General features: G+C 39.1%; 1 protein-coding gene across 2 annotated transcripts in view; it reads right to left on the bottom strand.

Annotated features, from left to right (window-relative positions):
- stard8 (StAR-related lipid transfer (START) domain containing 8) overlaps window positions 1-21337 on the bottom strand; it is a 54360-nt gene extending 33023 nt beyond the window's left edge. The window contains exons 1-2 of one of the 2 annotated variants that reach the window (XM_035434363.1): window positions 21155-21337; window positions 19871-19904 (exon numbers count right to left, since the gene is read on the bottom strand). In XM_035434363.1, the coding sequence (XP_035290254.1) occupies window positions 19871-19904; window positions 21155-21199 (79 nt within the window). In that variant the 5' untranslated portion in view covers window positions 21200-21337. Of the gene's footprint in view, window positions 1-13300; window positions 13650-19870; window positions 19905-21154 lie in introns of those variants that run through there. The other variant, XM_035434362.1, reaches the window with a different exon arrangement.
- Between the last annotated feature and the right edge of the window lie 246 nt (window positions 21338-21583).

A 21583-nucleotide genomic window follows, 5' to 3' on the forward strand; every position in this document is an offset into this window, starting at 1 on the left:
TATGAATGCATTCTTACAGCTACCTCTTTGCTTTATTTTGACTCTCTACCTTTATTTTGGAAAAATAATTTTGCAACTTCTTTCTGGAAAATACTCAAATTACCAATTAATGGGAACTTCTCATAGAAGCCTGTGGGATTGAAATCTGCACCTTCCAGTCTCCCCTGAAGACAGCATGACATCATTCCCCTGTGACTTCTCCGAAAAACCTTTGGGCCTTTACTGAAAAAAGCAATACAACCTTTTTTCCTGTATGAGGACAATCACAGAGGGTGAGTTAACTTATGCGGCTAGTGCATTTTCTGCATGCCCGTCTGTTCTGCAATACTGGAACGGCTGAAGATGGGTACATCATGCAGGTCAGCATCACTGTGACAGCCATATGGTCACTGACCATGAGGAGACAGAAAATGGCAAGGTAAATGGCAAGTGTTTCAGCACCTTTTTCCTGAAAAGCTACCAGCTGCGGCAGTTTTACTTGTGGATCCATTCAATTTGACACCAAATAGTAGCACAAGCAATTTCAGCCTAAGACTTGGACCAGTGGTGTTTGAATCTTGGGCTGCTCAACCATTCAAGGGGAAACATTGATACAAAAAAGGGTTCCTGAAACATCTGCTTTCTTTTTTGTACTTTAATCAAAAAAGCTTGACAATTGATGTGTTTTCACTGGATTGATTGACAATTCATTTATTTTTTAATAAGCACATAACTAGAGAATACAGGAAATACTGGATCAAACAAAACAATACTTTAGGTCATAAAACACTCACAGTCCTCAGTCCATTACATTTTACTTGTAATAATGGTGCAAAATCTTTAGATTAATCTACAATGTAGATAATAGCCTATATTGGCAAAAAAAGAAAAGAAATAGGCCTACTAATTTAAAACAAGGCCTAGAAAGCACTGTCACTTTAGAATACTCTGACATGAGGTACTGAGTCATGAGTTTTGGCCTGTATCTAAAACATAGCCTACTTACTAATTTGCTCTAACAAAAAGTCCACTGAGGAAGACCTAAGTAAAGCTGAACAGTTGACCACACCTTAATAATAATAATAATAATAATAATAATAATGATAATAATATCAGGAGCAAATAATTAGAGCCCGACCGATATATCGGTGTGGCCGATATATCGGCCATTATTTGACTTTTTTGACGACATCGGGATTGGCAGTTATGCCGCCGATGTTTCCCGATTTTTTTATAAATATAATAAACAAAAAAACAATGATTATTTATCTGTACTTGTCTGTTTGAACGTTGCAATTGCTATTTACTAGAATTATCCAGTAGAGGGAGCTCTAATACAAGTGTGAACTGCAGCAGCTGACGTGCTATTTCTCTAATAAGACGTTTGTCACTCGTGCCTCATCCAATATTCTCCACTGCAAGACTTGTCTGCACAGATTCGATTGCTGCAATAAAGGTATGTAGCCTATATTTAGTGAAAGTTTTTCATTAAATGCGTTTATACGACCACTATGTTTATCAATCCTCATTATCAAGCGAGCGAGCTAGCTAACATATTTGATAGCTGGCTAGCAAGTCTATATGAAGTGTCAGTGAGCACATAAGCAGCGTAGGATCTACATTTCCGGAGGACATCGCTGTATTCTCAAATAACCAGCCAAAATAAAATGGTGATTGAATGCATCACACATTTGTTTTTTTATCTGAAATAATGATATTAGCTACTATATGATGCTGTGTCAATAGCCAACGCGTTATTGCAAGTGAGTGTCATCTAGTCACGCGTCATCGTAGCAAGCTAACCAGACAGTAAAAACGCCGATAAAACACTTCTAACATGGATCATTTTAAACCATGTTATCTAGCTTTGTCGTGATAACGAGAGAAGGATTGCTGTTGGAGAAGTGAATCAACCAACAGGTAGCGCGGGTTACCTGTACGAAAGCGCATTGTAGTTTTTTTTCACGTATTTCATCCAGTCAATTTAATTTCATCTAACGTTACACTTGATTCACTCTATAGCTCCGCTAGATAATGTCTTACTCTTTGAGATCATGTAGTAGAAATAAAATAAGAAAATATAATTCATTTAACTTACTGAGAATATATAATAAGAAATAATGAGGCTGTGTCAATAGCTAATGCGTTATTGCGAGCGAGTGTGTCATCTAGTCACACGTCAGAGCGCATTGTAGCTATTTTCACCACCAAATTCTTATGGACAGGGAAGCTCGCTAGATAGTCTTACTCTTTGAGATCATGTAGTAGGAATAAAATAAGAAAATATAATTAATGTACTGAGAATAGATACCAAGAAATAATAATAACAAATTAATAACAACAACAACAATAGTAATAATATTCATAAAAACTGGATTTTTTTTAAATTAATTTTTTATAGATGGCTGGAAAAGAAAGGAGTAAAAGCAAGGTGTGGAGTTATTTTGATTTCACACACTTAAAGAAGGTGTTAATATATATTTAATTTAATATCATCTTTTACTTTTTTATCTAAAAAGTTCTTTGTGTGTTTATTTTTATTTGTTTGCTTATAAGTTAAATGTTCTTAAATATAGAAACTTTAATAAAATATACGTTTTTCAAATTGACTGGAAAATGTTGCACTTTTTGACAAAATATCGGTCAAAACATCAGTAATCGGTGGGCTAGGACTCTCCAAAATCGGGATTGGCATCGGACCCAAAAATCTGGCATCGGTCGGGCTCTACAAATAATACGTTAGTGAGTTCTATTCTTTACTGATTGTTTTGGATTCATTGTATACATTGACAAAGGGAATTCTGGGTATTTAAAGACCCAAATTTCCCAGTGGCAATATAGCCTAATAATAAATTCAAAACAGGTTTTTAGACAAGTGTAGGAAATGTGAAAATGGTTAACTCAATGTTAGGGGCTCACAGAGGAAACATAACTGTGGTGATCAAAGTGCATTTTTACTGGAGCTTGTTCAACAGGATATCAGCAATGGGCTGCAGGAAGGATCCAAATGCACATACGAGTCCCCCAGTCTGTAAACCCTGTTACCCCTGTCCCCTTCGACGGTGCCAAACAGGGCCTCCAGCTGACACATTCCTCCGATACGGCCTCCAATAAGGGGGGGGGGGGGGGGGAGGGGGGAGGAAAAAAATACCCCCAAGAACTGCAGGAATAGTACAGAACTGCCCTCAAGCAAGCCCCTTCCTTTAAACTTGAACCTGACATACATGAGCAGCTGGCTCTCAGTTATGGCTGCCGATCTGCACTACCTAGCCTACCCCGTTACACTGCACGCCAGCTGAAAAGGCACACACAAAACACAAAGGGGGGGGGGGGGGGGGGGCCGTGTTCTTTCAACCAAACACTTGGCTTATTTTTGTAATAAACAGTTTTAGTAGCTGAGATCCCTGACCTCTGAAATCTGAAAAGTATCAGAGAGTGACAAGGTTTAGCATACTTGCTCATTAACATGCATGCAAAAGAAAGTTTCTAAGTAATAGCCTAGAAGGTTCTTCAAAGTACGAGCTTGGCACAAACCAAAGATTCTTAAACCTGGTGTTGAAAGGGCTTGTACGGGCATGACTAAGTGCTCACGTAACACCTTGGAAAAACTAAGAGCAATCCGCACTGGCAGCAGGCTGGTACTCACGGTTATCAGTCGTGATTTACATCGCACACAATTTGACCGCAAGCTACCGACATCACCACATGCCCAAGATGGGGCAGCAACAGAACTGGGTTCAATGCGGATTTAATGAAAGTCAATGAGGGCTTGAGAGGATGTCGATGGGTTCAAAGGGCCAATTCAAGTACAAAAAAAAGAAATGATTTTTTTTTTTTTTTCACACCATGGGTGTGAAAGTGAAGAAACGTTTCACTCCTCCCATTACTCACATGTCCGCAAATAGCATTTTGACAGATATGTGTAGGTTTGGTTGACTGATGTTCACATGGCTGCATCCATTCTCCAGCTAGCCTAATCAAAGCAAAAGGCACACTGGAAAGTATTATTACACCAAAGCACCCTATTATTCCTTTAAATTTTAGCAATCTCTAAAGCAAAAATACTACAGAGGTCCTTTGCAAAAATGATGAACAGCTAAATTTAACCTTTAAACTAAAGATCACATAAAATGAAGCTAATAAATTAATATTTTAGGCTAAATGTGTGTGACTATACAATTCAGAGCTGCAGGCGTAATTCTGATTTTAAGTAATAGTTCATGCTACTATACTGCAGTGAGTCAACAAGGGAGTTTGGCATCCACTAATGCAGTGACTGCTGCCTCTTGTCAGTCCAGAAAATTAACTATTGTGGAAAAAGTGCAAATATAAAGCTGTTTATATTAAAAACATAAAATAATTTGGCTCATTTGAAATCTATCAGGGAGTAGTCTTTAAAATTGTTCAAGACATTAATCTTCATGTTTTATTTCATTTTCCACCAGGCATTTCCCAGTAAGATCACTAGTCCTGTTTCAGACCTACATTGCTGCGATTTTAAGCTTCCTGCCTTTCTAAAAATACACATGCTAGGGGGAAAAGATTTGCTAAACTCTCTTTCCTGTTTATGTACATAAGTGACACATGACAGGTCACTGACTTCCTTACCAGAGTATAAGGCATCCAACAATGGCTGTTTTCCAGTGTGGGAAATATCCACTCGTGGGAAGAATTTGCAAAGGTCAAAGTCATGTGACTCCCGGAGACAGAGGCCAAAGCGGGTCTCCTGCCAGACATGCCAAGATAACACTGCCTCAAGTTCCTTTTAAATAGACATAACCACCGACAGTATGCTGCATCAGCACGTTCAACATAGACTGGCGGGACTTCTGAGTCATCGCAAATCAAGTTCTGTCAGCTTAGAGCCGTTCTTTGTGAAACACTCAATTCTCCAGCCACCGCAAGACAAGAGAGTAGCTTTTGGTCTTTCACTGTGTGGGGTGCAACAAAAGATATGCACAGTTCAGACAACCAACTTTAGGAATGAGGCAGCGTATTTTATAAGTGAACTAACAATACTGAAAGGCATACGATGCAGGATTTTCACCTTATGAAACAACCCTGCTCAGTCATTACTATGATGCACTGGTAGGCTAATCTGTGTTTGCGTGCACTTCTGCCCAGTCGTTGATTGTCCACCTGTATTTGTTATTCTAAAATGTGTTCCAAGATGTTTCTGTCCGTGGCCCTTTTTTCTTTGTGGGCTGTATCTGAAATGCATATGGACAATAGAAGAAGGAGACAAAAAGGAAATGTGTAAGGACTGGCTACAGTGAGTGGTGTGTTTTCAGCAGGGTTAGTGCTAGAGAGGTAGAGTCGCCTTGGTGGCTGGTCAGCATTCAGGTTAGGTAGCTGCCTTGCTAACTGTATTCAGTTAGCCTATGTTTGGCAACGTTAGCTGGCTGGCCAACATGACCAGAGAACTTGAAGTGGGTCTGATATTTTGCAAAGTAACAACCTAATACTGGAGAGTATGGGCAAGCAGCTAATTAGCTAATTAATAGGGGTGAGTCCACCAGTCGGACAATCTGACATTTTATTACAACAATGTAATATTTCTACACTCCCATTATGACAGTTTCTACATTTCATTTAAAAATATGGTCACTCCAGGTGTCCTCACGGTCATTACCACATTCTCATTCACAGATAGTAGGCTATTTAGAGCCTTATTTTGAAATGTCAGATCACTATTAAACACCTGGCAAAATATGTTTCCACACTGCTTTCAAAGTTGCAAATTGCTGGACTCTCAAAACATCCAAATAAACCTGTCATTTACAGAATATAATGACAACCAGCTCCTAAGAGCTAAAAAACATTTCAGGTCATCCAAATCAGCTCCACTTTCTTGAAAGCAAATTCAATCCATTCACCATGAAAATAAACAGCACAAAAGGCATGGGATCACTTTGATTAGACTTGCTCCAAAGCCAATACATACTTTTCTTGCCCCTGCTACGTGAACAATGAGGGAACTGTCATGTTACCCTATGACAGGCCTACATATTTACAGACGTAGAGAAATTCCAAAACTGGAGGCTAGCCTTAACGTTTAGCCTAGGTGTTACGCAAGAGATTAGAGGACCACAGAGACTTCTTTTCACCCAGAATTGCAATCAAACCTTTGGATCTTTGCCATCAGGATGGCATGGCAATCACAAACTCCCGCCTTTCTTCAGAGGCTCTTTCCAAATGTCATTGTACACCAGGTAAAGGAGGGGATTTCCCCCAAGATTATGAGGCGGGAAGCTAAGGGTGCAGGAGGATGAGCCCCGTGTGTCAGGAATGAGCTTCCCCCGCAATGAATGGAGGCAGCGCACAATCCCCCATTTCATTGTGCAGAGAGTCAGCTTGGGTCACAGACAACGGGCAGGACGGTGCACGCTCACAGACCCTCATCCTGCATTAAAGCTGCAGGTCTCTCTGCACAGGTTCCCTCAATTGACAAAAAGCCATCTCAAAGATTAGCATGTTAGCATTTGTGCTAGATTGTGTTGCAGTGGAACGCCCATTACTATGCAAGAGGTACAGGAACAATGTTCATCCAGGGCTTAGTGGTGCAAATTCAAAACCCATGAGTCCTATTCGCATAACCGGTTTCTATACCAATCTATGCAACACAAAGTGCAGTTCTTTGCATTCCTGTGCAATATATCCGAACATCAGACAGCAGAAACAATTAGGCTAATCAAATTAATTGCTAGAATTGCTGTAAATACAAAGACCAGGCAGGAAAAATATTTCAATCAGCTTAGTTATTTACACAATGCATCTTGCATCTTTATGAAAACTAAAAATGATAGGCTAACAGAAGGATGGGATCTGAGTTTAGAACGGCAGCTACATTCGAAACTGTGATTTAACTGACAAATACGTAACTATCCATTGAGCACACAGTGGAAGGATAAATGGCTATTTGATAGTTTGAATGTAGCTGCCCCATAAAACAACAAATATCTCATTTTTCTGCTTCTATTCAAGATGCATCATGTAAAGTGCATTTCCTTCAATTTGCTATTCTTAATAATAACAATTAAGCTAGTGTCTTCCATCTGCAGCCATTGATAGAGCTACCACAGTTAGCATGCAGGGATTAACTGATTTCAGTTAATCAGTATTTCCCATGAATACTCAGGCCTATGTAAAAAAATTTTGTATTTACAAACGAAAAATTTACAAACTTTTTTCCCCTGTCATGCAAATATAAAATTGTGGAGTACAGAGCCAATTCAGAAAAAAAAATCTTTGCCCCAAACATTATGGCACTCACTGTATGTTGCTTACTCTTTAATGATCGGTAATGTTCAGTAATCATGGAATGATGAGAATGAAAAATGCACACCATTTGCAAATGTAAACCCATTTTCTTGAATATTTCAGCCTCATTTAATTTGATGTGAGTGCATATCTCTATTGACAGGCATTTACAGGCAATAAAATGGACGCAGTCAACACAGCGCACAGGTAGGGGTACAGAATAGTAATATCTAAAACCTGATGGGATTCAGCGCCCAAGACTGGATTTCTGTCAAGAAAACTTGAATTTTGAAGGCACTGGTATGCTATGCGCACAATGGTTTTGGACTATCTACGATTTTATTCATGGTTTTACCACAGCAAGGGTCTGTACGTGTCCTAAGAAGGTAGCCCAATTCATTTTCAAATGACTAAATTACAGAACTAAAATAAATGGCATAGCCTGAATCTTGATCAATCCACAACACAGTAGACAGTGAAACGAGAAGTATAGTTCACGGTCAAGATTTCCTCAAAGGAGGTCAGTGTTTTTTTTTTTTTTTTACATTCATTAGCCTACATGCATTGTTTTTTTTTTTAGTTGAGTTACCAGCCTACACACCTTCTCAGCTTTAACCCTCTTTTTTGGAGGTTATTCTGTTTCAAATGTAAAAATCCCATCAGTTTGTGTCCACTACTCCTTTTTACAGTGCATTTTCATTGAGACATTTGATTCCACACAGAAAGATTTAAGCATTCTGCCAGAGTGTGACGCATACAATACAGAGACATTTTCTTGGAATTCCCCTCCCAGGAGTGTATGAGTGTGTGCGAGTGTGTACGTAATAGCTTAGCAGTGGTCTATGGCAGTGTCTCTCATGAAAGTAGCAGGTAACCGGGTGTGGTCCTTAGCTTGAGAGCCCACCCTTTCACTTGAGATTCCGCCCCCATTTCTTTTTTTCCTCATGAACCAGCCCCCCCCCCCCCCAATCAAGACATCTGAATGTTTATTGTGAAGTATGCAGTGCAGGATGAACTTCTCTGAACTCCATTTACTCCACTGTACTTTTTTTGTTGTTGGCAAAATCAACAAAGCTCAGTAGCACAAGCTGTTCCATGCCAAGAGGGAGGGGTCTGGCAAACAGCGAAGCTCCCTCCATCAACATGCATCAAATATCCAAATATCTCTTGGCAAAGTAACTCTTAGCCTATACGGAATAGCAATTCAACTTTGCAGTTACGCGTTTCTGCTGTGAAATTATTTTCATGACGACTGAAGGCTGTAGTCCACAGATTTGAAACTCTGCGGCTTATTTGAACTGCAGCATTAAGCCATGCTATTTCCATTCAAACTTATTTATGAATCATCGTCTTAAACTCTTGAAAGCAGTCAAACCTCCAAAGTAGATACACTTCACTTTAATTCAGACAGGGACAAGCAGAGAGGGTTACCAATAGTGAGGGGAACACAGTACAGAAAGCACAGTGGTGGGGAATTGAACCCGGTCTACAAAGGGGATTAGCATGCGAGTTCACAGGAGGCCACCCCACAGGAGGCGCTACAAGATCTCATAATTAATTTCAGACGTTTCTCTAAACAATGTTTAATTGTGGGGACCCTCCCCCGCTTCCCAGCACAGCAAGAATGTTTATGCTGTAAATTATTTGATGCTCAAGATGTTTGTTCTTCCGAAAGTTCATGTGACTTACTCTGTTACTACTCAATCTTACTTTGAGCTATAATAAATGTATAATAAATGTTAGCCGGTAGCCTAAATGCATCAATAGATTTCTCAAAAGAAAACAGTGGGACAGGGAACCTCATGCTTTCAATGCTAATAAAACACATATCTTTTTGAAGTTTGTAGGAAGAGTGCATTCTCATTCATTGTGAGGAAAAGTTAGGGATGAGTATGAGTAATGGATGAATCAATTAGCCTACTCATCAGATAACTGCGTACTTGATCTTTTTTTCCTCACAAAGGCTATGCATGTACAACTACGTGTTGGATCTTGACTCCATTTATTAATTTAACATATGTAAAACAAGAGACACATTCAAATAGAGGATATTCCTACATCTAATATGAACAGAATAAAGCAAATATACATTTTGAAGCGCATGCTTTGATCGCAATAATGCTTTTTGTTGGTAAGCCGTTGTATACAGGAATAGATGTAGAGGGGCTGGGCACTATGTTGTTTAAATGCGTGACACTGGGGGAAATTTTTGAGGAAAATTTACTACTTCCACATTGAGAATTCAAACTGCATAATGCCCAGCCCAAGCTCCCTGGCCTAAAAACAGGTTTGATACAAAAGAGCAATTATAATGGCCTGAAACACGGTGTACTTGATTGACTTATTTGATATAAAGAAGACATGGATTTAAACGGATATTGAGTCAAACTACATGGAGTCAAACTATATCAACTATAAACTGTATGAAATTTCACTTAGTTTGACATTCTAGTCTGATGATTATCTGCTGTGCACTATAAAAGTACAAACAGAGAAGTAGTGAGGAATATTGGAGTGCTCAAACCTGCCACATGCACAGCAGAAGTAAAACACATGGGAAATTATTTATGAATCATAAATTCATTATTTGGTAAAACTGAAAAAGAAAGGTCACGCACTCTTTTCTCTGGTGCAGTATTTAATAGCCAACGTTTCCACAGCAAGCTGCCTTGGTCAGGGCTTTAACACGACAATTATCTTAAAAGCCTTGACCAAGGCAGCTTTCTGCCGAAACGTTGGCTATTAAATACTGGATCGAAGAAGAGTGTGCGACCTTTCTTTTTTAGTTTTACTAGAAAGCTCCTCGGTCCGTGCTTTGTCAAACAAGGTGTGCATTTTTTTTTCACTTTAAATTAATTATACGGAACACAAATTCTAATTACTGACACATCTAGACGCTTACAATAGGTTTCAGTGGGGAACAAAAGCAGAAACCACTCGGGATGCATTTGCCCAGTCACGACAACACATTAATACACTGCAATAATGGGGTCCCATGGAATTATAAAGTTAATTTTTCAAATTATGAACAAGTTTGCAAATGTATAGCACATTGCCTTTTTGTGATGGGATTGTTCCAACTTTGCAGAATGAACAGAGATTTAGACAATGGGCAGGAGTTTCCTGCAGGTGGCGCACTTTCCAATATAACCCGGAAGGTTCTATTGTCCTGTGCTGCCTTGAGGATTCACCCAGCAGTGTCAAGTACATCCATTGAGGGTAAATTACCAGCAGCACGCTGTATGTCTGTGGTGGCCATTTGCATCTCAGGTCCTTCTCCTGTAGACTCCTGCTTTAGATGTTCTCCGAATATGCCGTTTCCTCATCAACACAAACTTTTCTTATGCCCTTTTGTGGATTTCATGGCCTACATTGTAAGTTGTTAAGATAAGAGCATCTTCTGACTGTAATGTAATTAAAGACTAATTATTTATATCTGCAATATTTATAAGGACATAGGCCTAGAATGTTACATAGGCCTATATCACTACAGTTTGACACAAGTATGACATGACTATATGGCCATGATCAGGTGTCTCCGTTATGCATGCATCCTTTGTTTGTGTATGTTTAAGACTTCGAAGAACGTGAGATAAAAGAGAAATTATTTATTCTGATAGTGTCACGCCAAATCTAAGAGAGAGTGTGTCCTCATTTAGCCTAATGTCAGAGCACAAGGGCTCCTTCTCTCCTGTCATTTGTCACCCTCAGAGAGGCCTGCTTTCATACCGGCGCCCGCAACGATCACTATGGGAAGTTGCTTAAACATGCACGCGAACGTCCACCACAGAGGGCGGGCCGCCACGATAACTGTTCATTTTACCACCAAAAAGCGGTGACTATGACTCAGCGTGCAACTGAATTTTCTAATGGTCAATGTAAAACTGTTAAATTACCCACAATGCTTCTGCAATTTGCACCGACCTTTACATCATTCACATCACTGCTGACGTGTCTGGCTGAAGCATAACTTGTTCATAGCGGGCCCGTATGGTGGTACAGGAAATTGAGTATTGTATCACGCAAGGAGAGACAGAATGAAAGACAGTAAACAAAACAGTTTCCTGTTTCATACCAAGCCACAATAAAAAAAAAAAACTGTTATTGAATCAAAGGGACAGTATTGACAAGCTTCACAGGAAAAAAAAAAGAAGAAGTTGCCCACCCTTTGGGGAAGCGAAACCAAATTCTTAGTTGGCAGCCATGGCAGTACCTGAAATGCTGCATTACTGTGCTCCATGAAGAGGGTTTCTTCCCAAAAGCAACATCCTCACAACGCTACTTTAACATCGCTGTCCCACATCACAATTGCTGCGACGTGACTGCAAATCTGCCGCCATGCTTTAACACAGGTCGCCATACCGCCTCTCTGCCTGAGCGGAGCAGACATTGCCTGGTCAAGTTGACGCACAGAGAATTCACAGCTCTGACCGCGGTGACAAGAGTTGCAGTGACTGGTGAACAGTCTGCTTCCACTTCTGAGGGGACAGGCTCCCTGTGTATCCATTCTTTAGCCGATGCTCTCATTTGGCGTGTGGACTGCGTTGCGGGAGAGCTTTAAAAAGGGGAAGCTCAATCACGGGGCTATGAGATCTTTCTGCCCATGCCCTTTACCACAGAAGGACAATACACAAGAGGAGCTCCGGTAGCATATACAGCAATGTGTCAAGTGAGATCCGGCAGGGTGGACCAAACTGTAATCTCCCAGCACACCAATGTTAGCCCATGTGGCTAAAGTCACATGTCCCAGGTAAGGGATAAAGACCACTTTTCAAAAGTAGTCTTGGCAGTCTGAACACTACTAGCTAACTGCACTCTATTACACATTTATTCTATCAAAAATAAATAAATAAAATCTGCAAACAGACATGAGCTGTGCATTAGAGTTCATAGGAAAGTAGAGCAATGGAAATGTCCCTGCGCCAAAACAGTTATCAGGATATAAAGCAGGTAATTGAACAACACTACGACACAGCCAATACAACAAACAACAACTGTGATTTAGGCTATATGCAGCATAAATGAAAAAATGGGGGGGAAAAAACTAATCTCCAAATCTTTATTTTTCAAAGGTCTCCCTTTTTCCTGAAGTAATAATAAGGGAAGTTTTTTACTGCACTGGGGGGAAAGTATGGTTGCGTAATTACAAGGGCTGTGGTCAGCCTTGTCACAGAGTCACCCTGTTTGAGCTGTCCATCATCAATGGGGCTCATTCAGACAGACCACACAACAGCAAGTATTAATAGTTCATAACAAATTACTTGGGAATGACAGCCAGTCCACGAATGTGAAACCTACACTGCCAAATAACAAGGAGGGCAGTGTACCGAGCAGGAGACGGGGCCAGAGCGACTACCACCCTCAAACAGCCGACCAGGGGCTCTCCTCTGCCAGCCTGGATGAGTGGAATCACCCATTTTGGCTCCTGTGACTCAACGTGGATAAGCCTGCTATTTTTAATTTCTTTTTTTAACACATCTATAACATAGCTTAGAAATGTAACATCTAGCTGCAATACATTTTAGATCAAGAAATGTGCCCCACTTCAGAATTTCTGGTCTGCTGTAGTAATATAATACCATGACATGCTGGGAAACAGAACCACCACATTGTTTGGAAAACGGCACAAAAAATCATTAGGCTTCTCAAATCTCTGGCACACTTGAAGACTAAGACAGTAGGCAATAATTCAATAATCCTATTCGATGAATGAATCAATATTACTATTCAGAAAATCCCGATGTTTCCCCGCCGCCCCCCAGAAATGTGCTATCACAATGATAAACTAAAGAGACCACCTTGCTGGAAAAGTTGTTTAAATTATAACAATTCTGAATATTAAATTTTACTCCAGGAGTCCACTGAAGAAACAGTATGGATTTCGGATTTTGTGGCTGGTGTCAAATTAAACAGTGAAGTAAGTTAACTCTTTTGTAGCACACATTGCCCCTGGTAAATTACTCCGTTCAACTGTGAATCTCAACTTTCAAAGAAGGACATTAATACTAAAACGAACATCACAAAAATCGTCGTAACCTACAGCCCAACAATTATTATTTACCTTCAAGCTGTCGCTGATTGGATTTCCTTCGCAGCAAAGTTAAAGCTTTGTAAGTCGAGTCTCTGAAATGCACAGTTAGTGATCTTGGTCGGAGTCTTGTCCATGTTTTACGCTCCATTCTCCAGATATTTTACTCGTCTGTCAAACTTTCTCCGGCTTCTAGTGTAGATGCTCTAAATTTCTCGGGTAAGCGGCCACTGCTGACGTGTTTTCATATATCAACACTTCTTCTTTTCGTTGTTGATAATCCATATTTATTCCCACGGCGGTCTAACTGCTGTATTATCCGGTACTTTCCTCTTCACAAAAACTTTCCGGCCGCGTTGTAGAGCAGTTGGCTTTTACGATTGAGATTCGCAGTGTATTCTGGGATTTAAAGCTCTCGTAATTTTGCTTGAATAACTTTCAAATTTGTTTCTTCTGTTTTTCACAAATACGAATGTCAAATATAGCGTACACTGACACCAATATTTTGCTGGTAAATTATACCTGATCTTGAAAGAGCTATTAATGGCATTTTTGCGTTTTATTTTATTTATTAAAGTGAATATAAATGAACAATAAGCCAAAAAAAAACTGTATGGAAAGGACCATTCAAGATCATTTATCACATAGGCTGCTATGCTGAAACTTTCACCTCAAAAACAAGTGACATGGAGAGGTGATAAAGTTCATTACATTTAGAAGATAAATATTCTATAACTGAAAGAGATTCTGTTCCATTACAGGTAAATAAAAATCCTATTTAAAAAATAGTCCTGATCTTTTGTGTCCCTCTCTTCAACAGACCAATCGATCAGCCATGTCCATTTAAAAACCTTGATCATAGTGTTTTGCCCCCTTATCAGCAGGCTTCTGAATATATCCAAGCACTCATCTCATCCCTCCCAGCCCAGTCAACCACTAGGCGTATTCTTCGAAAGCTGCCTGTCTGTTTGTCTTTCCCTTCAGTGCCCCACAACAAGAACCCATTCATTTCCATCTTCCCTCTCAATAATGTCGGCCTAATTAAAATGACATAACTAAGAAACGATATGACAAGCACACACAGGTGTGTGGGTGCTGTCTGAACATTCATCTCTTAAGTCTATGGGCAGACTCCCCAAATTGTGGATCTGTACTGTAACTTCACAGTGAGACTGATATCATGAAGACATTGTTGTGAAACACATTATTTTTGAAGAAATGCTGTGCTTTGTAACTTGTATTTTACCCTTTGCGCCATATGAAAAGAAAGTGCTCAAGTAATCACATTCTTGTACTGACTCTGGGGACCATAAGCGCTCTTGTACCTCCTGTGCACTCCTGCAACTCTAAACTATGCTGTCACCTACCCTGTCAGCCCACTGACTAAGATGGCGGCAACAACATTTAACTGGTTACACTTTATTAACATGCATAAGTGTTGTGTTTTACTAGATGCATATGTGATAGTTACATATTCCAATGTCAATTTTACAGCAGTTTTACAGAGTAAAGGAACATACTAAAGATTTAAATAAACGGTCAAATAAACTGTGATATATACGTATACAGTTAAATGCAAAAGTATTTTGTGAAATTAATTGTTTTTCCTCTATGCTAATCTTTGTATTTTAAAATTTTTCAAATAATGATTGAGGGAAAATTCACAATGTCTGCATTGATTTCATGAGTTTTTTGTTTTGTTTTGTTTTGTTTTTCTTAAACAGACATTGAACAATATTACAACAATGCAATTCAATGAGTCAAGTGCCCCTATTCAAAGTCAGCATACGTATTGAGACAAATGACTACCAGCTGTTTCAAATTTCAGCCGACTGGAGGACTTCACCTGCAATCAGGCCGTCCATGGAAGACATCAGAAAGCAATGATAGGAAAAACAAATCCTAAATTGTCAACTTTAGCTATTACTAATGGTCTCCATACACTGGGGGTGTGCGTACAAGACTGAGTGAGGCAAATTATAGAGGCTACACTTCGGGATGTAAATCTCTTATCAATAACTAGAACAGAAAGGCGAGATTGGAATTTGTAAAATAAATAAAAATAAAAATACAAAGATAAGCCTGATGAGTTTTGGAAAGACGTCTTATGGACAGATGAGACAACCCTTTACCAGAGTGATGGAAAGGTGAGAGTGTGGAGAAAGTGACCCTGGGCCCTGGGCATACTACTTCATCTGTGAAGCATAGTAGAGGCAGTGTGATGGTTTGGGCCTGTGTATGGCTGTATCTGGATAGCTGGGTGGGGGTATTGGCTTCTTAGGATGGTCGGGGGGGTTGTCTATTTGCCTTATAGCCAATAGGGGCCCCCAAAACTAAAGTGGAATCTCACATTGTTCAGTGAAAAAAAGCTTATTTGTTATTATTATTATTATTATTATTATTATTATTATTATTATTATTATTATATTTTTTATTTATTTATTATTATTTCTTATTAATTATATCAGGGCATGGCCGTCTGTGAACGGGGCCCTTGTACCTGTGGAGGCTACAGGGGTGTGAGCTATGCCAGTGCTCAAAGGATCACGTCATGGTCAAAGGACCCTAGTCATGTCCATGAGTCGCAGACTCGATACAGTCATGAAATCTAAGAACCATACAATGAAATATTGGCCTTGCAATTAATTTCATTTGTAAAAGCTTTGTCCCAATATTTATACTAGCTTAAAATAGAGGGACTTATTGAATGTTTTTAAAAAATCACATGAAATAAGGGCAGACATTCAGCTTCACAAACCTTTCTGAAATTCTCCTTAGTTTGTTCTTAATAAACGTCCTGTGAAAAACCAATGTGGGTTTCATGAAACATGTGCAGACCTTTGATTTTGTGCGTATCCCAGGTGTGTCAGAGCGTGAATGCCAATTGTTTGTAAATTGCATGCGTGTGCCTCTTCATTCTGATCTGCATATGGAAACACCCTAGCAATTCAGGGCCATGTGCAAACATCAGCCATTTATGGCTCTCTGCAAACGTATCTGTGCCTCACATATGCGTGGTCCCTAAAGATGTGCTCTCTCCCCAAGGCACGATTAGCCAAGTTATCCAAACAAATAAGCAAATACGCAGTTGCTTTCCACAAATATGCCTTTACATATTACTAAACACACACAGATTTTGATCTTACCAAAGAACGAATTCAGATAAGAAAAACAATATAGCCATACAAACTTTGGGCAAACAATATCGGTCAGTAATATTCTCGTAAGAGCTGCAATTTCAAATTAGCCTTTTTATCTTATGTTCGGTCATTGTCTATTGCACAACCTGTCTGCCAGAGTAGACATTGGCTGTATTTAATCTGGACCCAAAATCAAATTTATTGCTATAATGCACACTGATTTTTGCAGTACCTTGGCATCTAGAGGGCAAAGGCCCGGATGGATTCATCATGCCGTCATACGGTGAAACAAACATACAATCATCCCTATTTAAATTCACATCAGTCTTTAATTAGATCAGATAGATCAGATTAGATAAATCATTTTGTTTCTTCTTTTCATGAAATTGTTTGCAATATCACACAGTAAGCACAATGTGCACATGGGATGCTTATTCTATATATCATGCATACATATAGTACCTCTGACATTATGTGGCTTAAGATGGTTAATAATCCCTCTAAGCATAAAAAAACCTAATTAAGAAAAAGTTATTGGTATTTTATTTGTGGTTAGAACAAAACCAACATACACAGGGGGGCAGGGCTGAGGTTGGGAACTGCTTTAAGGTATAGGCTACTGTCTGTAGCATGCATGCTGACAATTGGCAGATTCCAGACAAATAGACAGATAGTAGATAGTAACATTTTCCAAGAATCTCAAAAATGAGAAGAGAGATTGCTATGGCCAGCCGCTAACAGAGAGTTAATCAGTTACACCTTGATCTGTTAAACAAAGTTATTTATACAATGTTCTTTTGTGGTGGAATTTCCCTTTAATGTTTGAAAATCTTCTCTTACAGTCTTCCTAGTTTCTACCATGCAATTAATCATGTTCTTGTTAGTCTAATTGGGCATTCTGAAACTGACAAGAGAGTGGTGCGCCTTTGTTGTCTTGTGTTAACGTTGTCAGCTTTAATTGCTATACTAGAACCTGCTAATTTGGGTAGATGTGTCAGCTGCAAGGAGATCTTCCATGCACATCTACGAACAAACATGCCCTGTCATGCTAAATCAGCATCATCATTTCCTGATAATTTTACTTCAACTTCAACTGATTTTCAGGATTGAGCAAGGAAACAAACTGTTATATTTGCACAAGGAAGTAAACAACAGCAGAAAGTCTGTTTAAGGAAATATGATGCCCTTAATCTCTTGACTAATGTTTCCTCACGTACTGTAAATTAAGTTATAGCATTAATTATATGGCTATGCATGTAGCTAAACAATGTATTTTCCAAAAATCATTACCGTATATTTTAGTGAAAAGTATACATTTATTAATTTGATTCATTGCTGTACAGCACATCATTATAAGAATAAATTAAGTACATTGATTATATACAACATACTTATATACATCTTACTTTTCTAGTTACTTTTGCTATGTTTGTCTGTTTGACGAAAGGCAATAAAATGTGTCACCTGTAATGAGATGCAATACAAGAAAGAACAATACCAAAATAGACAAACATTTTATAACGTTACACAGTAATCATGAACACATTTTCGGAGAATCGGAACATCAGGGGATGATGTGCTCTGTGTATGATTGAGAGGCCTTTTTCTCACTGTTTGTGGAACATTTGTCAAACAGTTGTTTTTTCTGTCATCAGAGCTTGTTTTACCTTCCCTAGTAAGGTTTTTCAGTGCAACGTCTATCACAGTGCAGTCCAATTGCTGTTCTAAAACAGTTATTTTAGGCCAGTATTCCATTGGGAATAATTGTTGCTTCATACACAGTGACACAAAGCTGTGTTTGCTTGTTAAAGCCCCTGCTTCCCACAAGCAAACTGAAAGTTTAGCTCGGGCTGTCATACTCCCTTTTTGTTCAAAGACCACATAGCCTAATGCACTATTGACGCACTACTAACTGTATTTTTATTTTATTTTTCCTTTTTTATTCAGGTTAGTATTGTCTCATTGATATAAAATATATTTTTATGGATCCATGGCATATAATTTGTGCAAAAGACACTTGACCTAGCCTCCAGAATGTAATCAAGAAGCAAAATGAATCATAATAACCTCTTGGCAGAACCTGTCTTGAAAACGCATATGGCATAAAAGCTAAATTTGGCTTTATACTGAAAGACTGCATTGAACTAGTTGAGGAAATATGTGTTTTATGCGTGTACATGTATGCGTGTGTACATGCATTTGTGTGTGTGTGTATGCATATCTATGAGGTACTTGCATTGAGAGGATCTATATCCTAAAACATATTCAACCTGTTATTCAGAGCAAACAATGTTGAATTCTCATCTAGTAGCACAGTTCATTCACAACTGCACCCTGCCTTCTTGTATTTGTTTGACATACTATGTCCTTTAACTGCATGCATTAATAATACATTTTATCATGTCAGGAAAAAGGACACACAATTAAAGCCCACTTGGCTAAGCTTTCAACTAACAATACAATTGTACTTGCACATCACTCTCACATCTTGCAACCAATACCAGCATGTCTGTCCTGTGATTACTTGAAGTTCAATATAGTGCAAATTATTCTGTATCAAAGATGAATCACATTCCATTAAAAGATCAGTTAATCGCACCAAGTTAATCACACTGATACCTGACATAATGCTGATTGTATCCTGTTCAGACAAATTGAATGTAATAATCGAATCAATTCTGTGGCTACTGTCTGTTTCCAAAAAAGTACACCACATCACATTACCACTGTACAGTGGGTTGCTAGCGAGTCATCACAGTTTACACAGCTGTGAAAGCATGTACAATTCCGGTTTTCTACCTCACTCAAGGGTACAACAGCAGAGCCCCACTTGGGAATCAAACCTTGGTTGACCTGACCCTGTGGTTTTACAGTTCATGTTTATGAATGTTAAAATAGATTTGCTCTTCTGAGTGAAAGGAAGAACACAACAACGAGATTATTAAAACCACATAACAAAATGTGCTGTGAGATCTGAAAATGTTCAGTGGAGAATGCCCACTTGATGTGGAATGCTCAACATCAGAACAAAGCCTGAAACTGTTCCACTTCCAGTCTCTCAGTCTCTGCTTTGGGATAGTACAATTCCGGTTTTCTACCTCACTCAAGGGTACAACAGCAGAGCCCCACTTGGGAATCAAACCTTGGTTGTACCTTGGATTTACAAGCTCAGTAATCCCTAAAGGGACAGTAGTGTAAGACAGCAATGGACATTTACAGATATAGTTCAGCTTCCCACTATCTTTTCCCTTGCTGTAGTATAATCTCACCTCTGCAAGCTAATCTTTCCACAGGATAACTGGCAATAAACATGTTCAAACCTGATGTGCCCTGGAACAGTTTTAGCCAAGATGTATAAATGACCACCTTCGAGAGTGTCTATAATTAGCGATGTAGTTGCGTGGTTAAAAAAAGCAGAGCAGCTCGTCAAAACAACCGAAAGCAAAAGTTTGTCCTTTCTTACCTGCATCCTTATGGTCCCATGGCAAGGGCAGTCCCTGGCAGAGGAAGAAAGGCAAGCTATTTACGCATGAAGAAAAATGTTGCCTTACTGCTACATTATCTTGCTGTTGTAACATCTTTGTGCTTCACATGATTAAAAAGAAAAATTTTAAAAGTCATGTAACAAGAAAACTGCTCCCAACATTGATTTATTAATCAGAACAGCAGTGTACCTTTTCAATTCACAGAAAGACCTTTATCATCTTGGAATGCATTGGGCAAACAATGTAGCTAACTGGTATTCACTAAAGTAACGTTAATTTTCTTCTATTTTTTATCAACCCTGACATGAAGAAATTCATCAACTCTTTGTTTTAAACCATTCAGATCTAGACTTATTTTTACTTTCAAAACTTTATGTAAATTGTGGAATTCTAGGTTATGCATTATCTGACATGTTGACAATTGCTGATTTAAGTTTAAGAGTACCACTAGGACTTTTATCCAACAAAAATGTTATGGATATCTATTTAGTATTGTGACTGTTGTGATAACATATGTGCTGTGTAGTAATAGTTTTAACACAAATATAAGCTATTTATATGTAAATAGAGTCCAATAGGATTACTGGGCTTTCAATTTTAATTATGTCTGAGAAAGAAGTACCGACATTTTATCATATCGAAGCAGCATAATGTACATTTCTAGTAAATACCTCTTAATGTGAAAGCAAAGTGAAAGTGTATTTTTGAATGTGGTTGCTGGAGCAACTGCAGGCTAACTAACACCCATGTGTGAGCATGCAGTCTGGACACAAACTGGCATTCATTCCATTCCAACGCCCTCTTCACACAGCCTGGAATGTCCGTTACTTTTGGAAGTCACATGTTCCACAGACTTCTAGTTTGAAAATAGCAACCAGTTTAAAAAGGACCCCTTTTCTATTTGCTCTCTTTTTTTCTCTCTCTTTCAAAATACAAAACTGAAAATCACGTGTCATATATATATGCATTAGTAACTATAAAATAAAGTATTTGAGAAGACTTAAAATAAACTACTGTAGCCATGTATTTTTTTCTCGTTCTTTTCAAAAACCATCACCAACTACAGATCAACAGAATTTTTAGTCATTACTCTGAAAGTCATTACTTTCGCATCTTTTTTTCTTTGCAGTTATTACACATTTTTTGCACAAAAATCCAGGGACGAAACGTACACGCTGGTATTTTAGGGAAAACCACATCGTCCGCAAAGCTTTCTCAACTGTATCGTACTTCCATGTGTATAAAGGCATGCTGCTACTTACTTTCGCCCTCCTAAACAGCGTGCACAGACAACTGAAGAAGGCCATGACTGGACTGGCCTGAGGTGAGTTCCAGGGTCCTCAGGTCACGGATATAGGGGAGGGGGGCTGGGGGGCAAAGGTGGCAGATCCTTTACCCCCTGAAGGATCCTGCGCTCTCACACGGCATCGGAAGCCCAATGCTGGAGACACCAGGCAACGGGACAGAGTGACGGAGTGGGGGGCGGGGCCCCCTAGCCTATAAATCAGAGCACAGGGCAACAGCCCAGGATGCTCTCGGCATAGCAATGCAGCTCTCAGCTTACAGGGCCTCTGGAGAGTTGGCTGCTAGAAGCTGGATGAGGATCAGCCAATGAGTGAAGCAGCCCTCCATCAACAGAACTATCCAATGCCAGGGAGCGAGATGGAAAGTCAAATCTTTTTTTTCCTTCC

Source organism: Anguilla anguilla, chromosome 9 (assembly GCF_013347855.1).
Source record: "Anguilla anguilla isolate fAngAng1 chromosome 9, fAngAng1.pri, whole genome shotgun sequence".
NCBI classification, from domain to species: domain Eukaryota; kingdom Metazoa; phylum Chordata; class Actinopteri; order Anguilliformes; family Anguillidae; genus Anguilla; species Anguilla anguilla.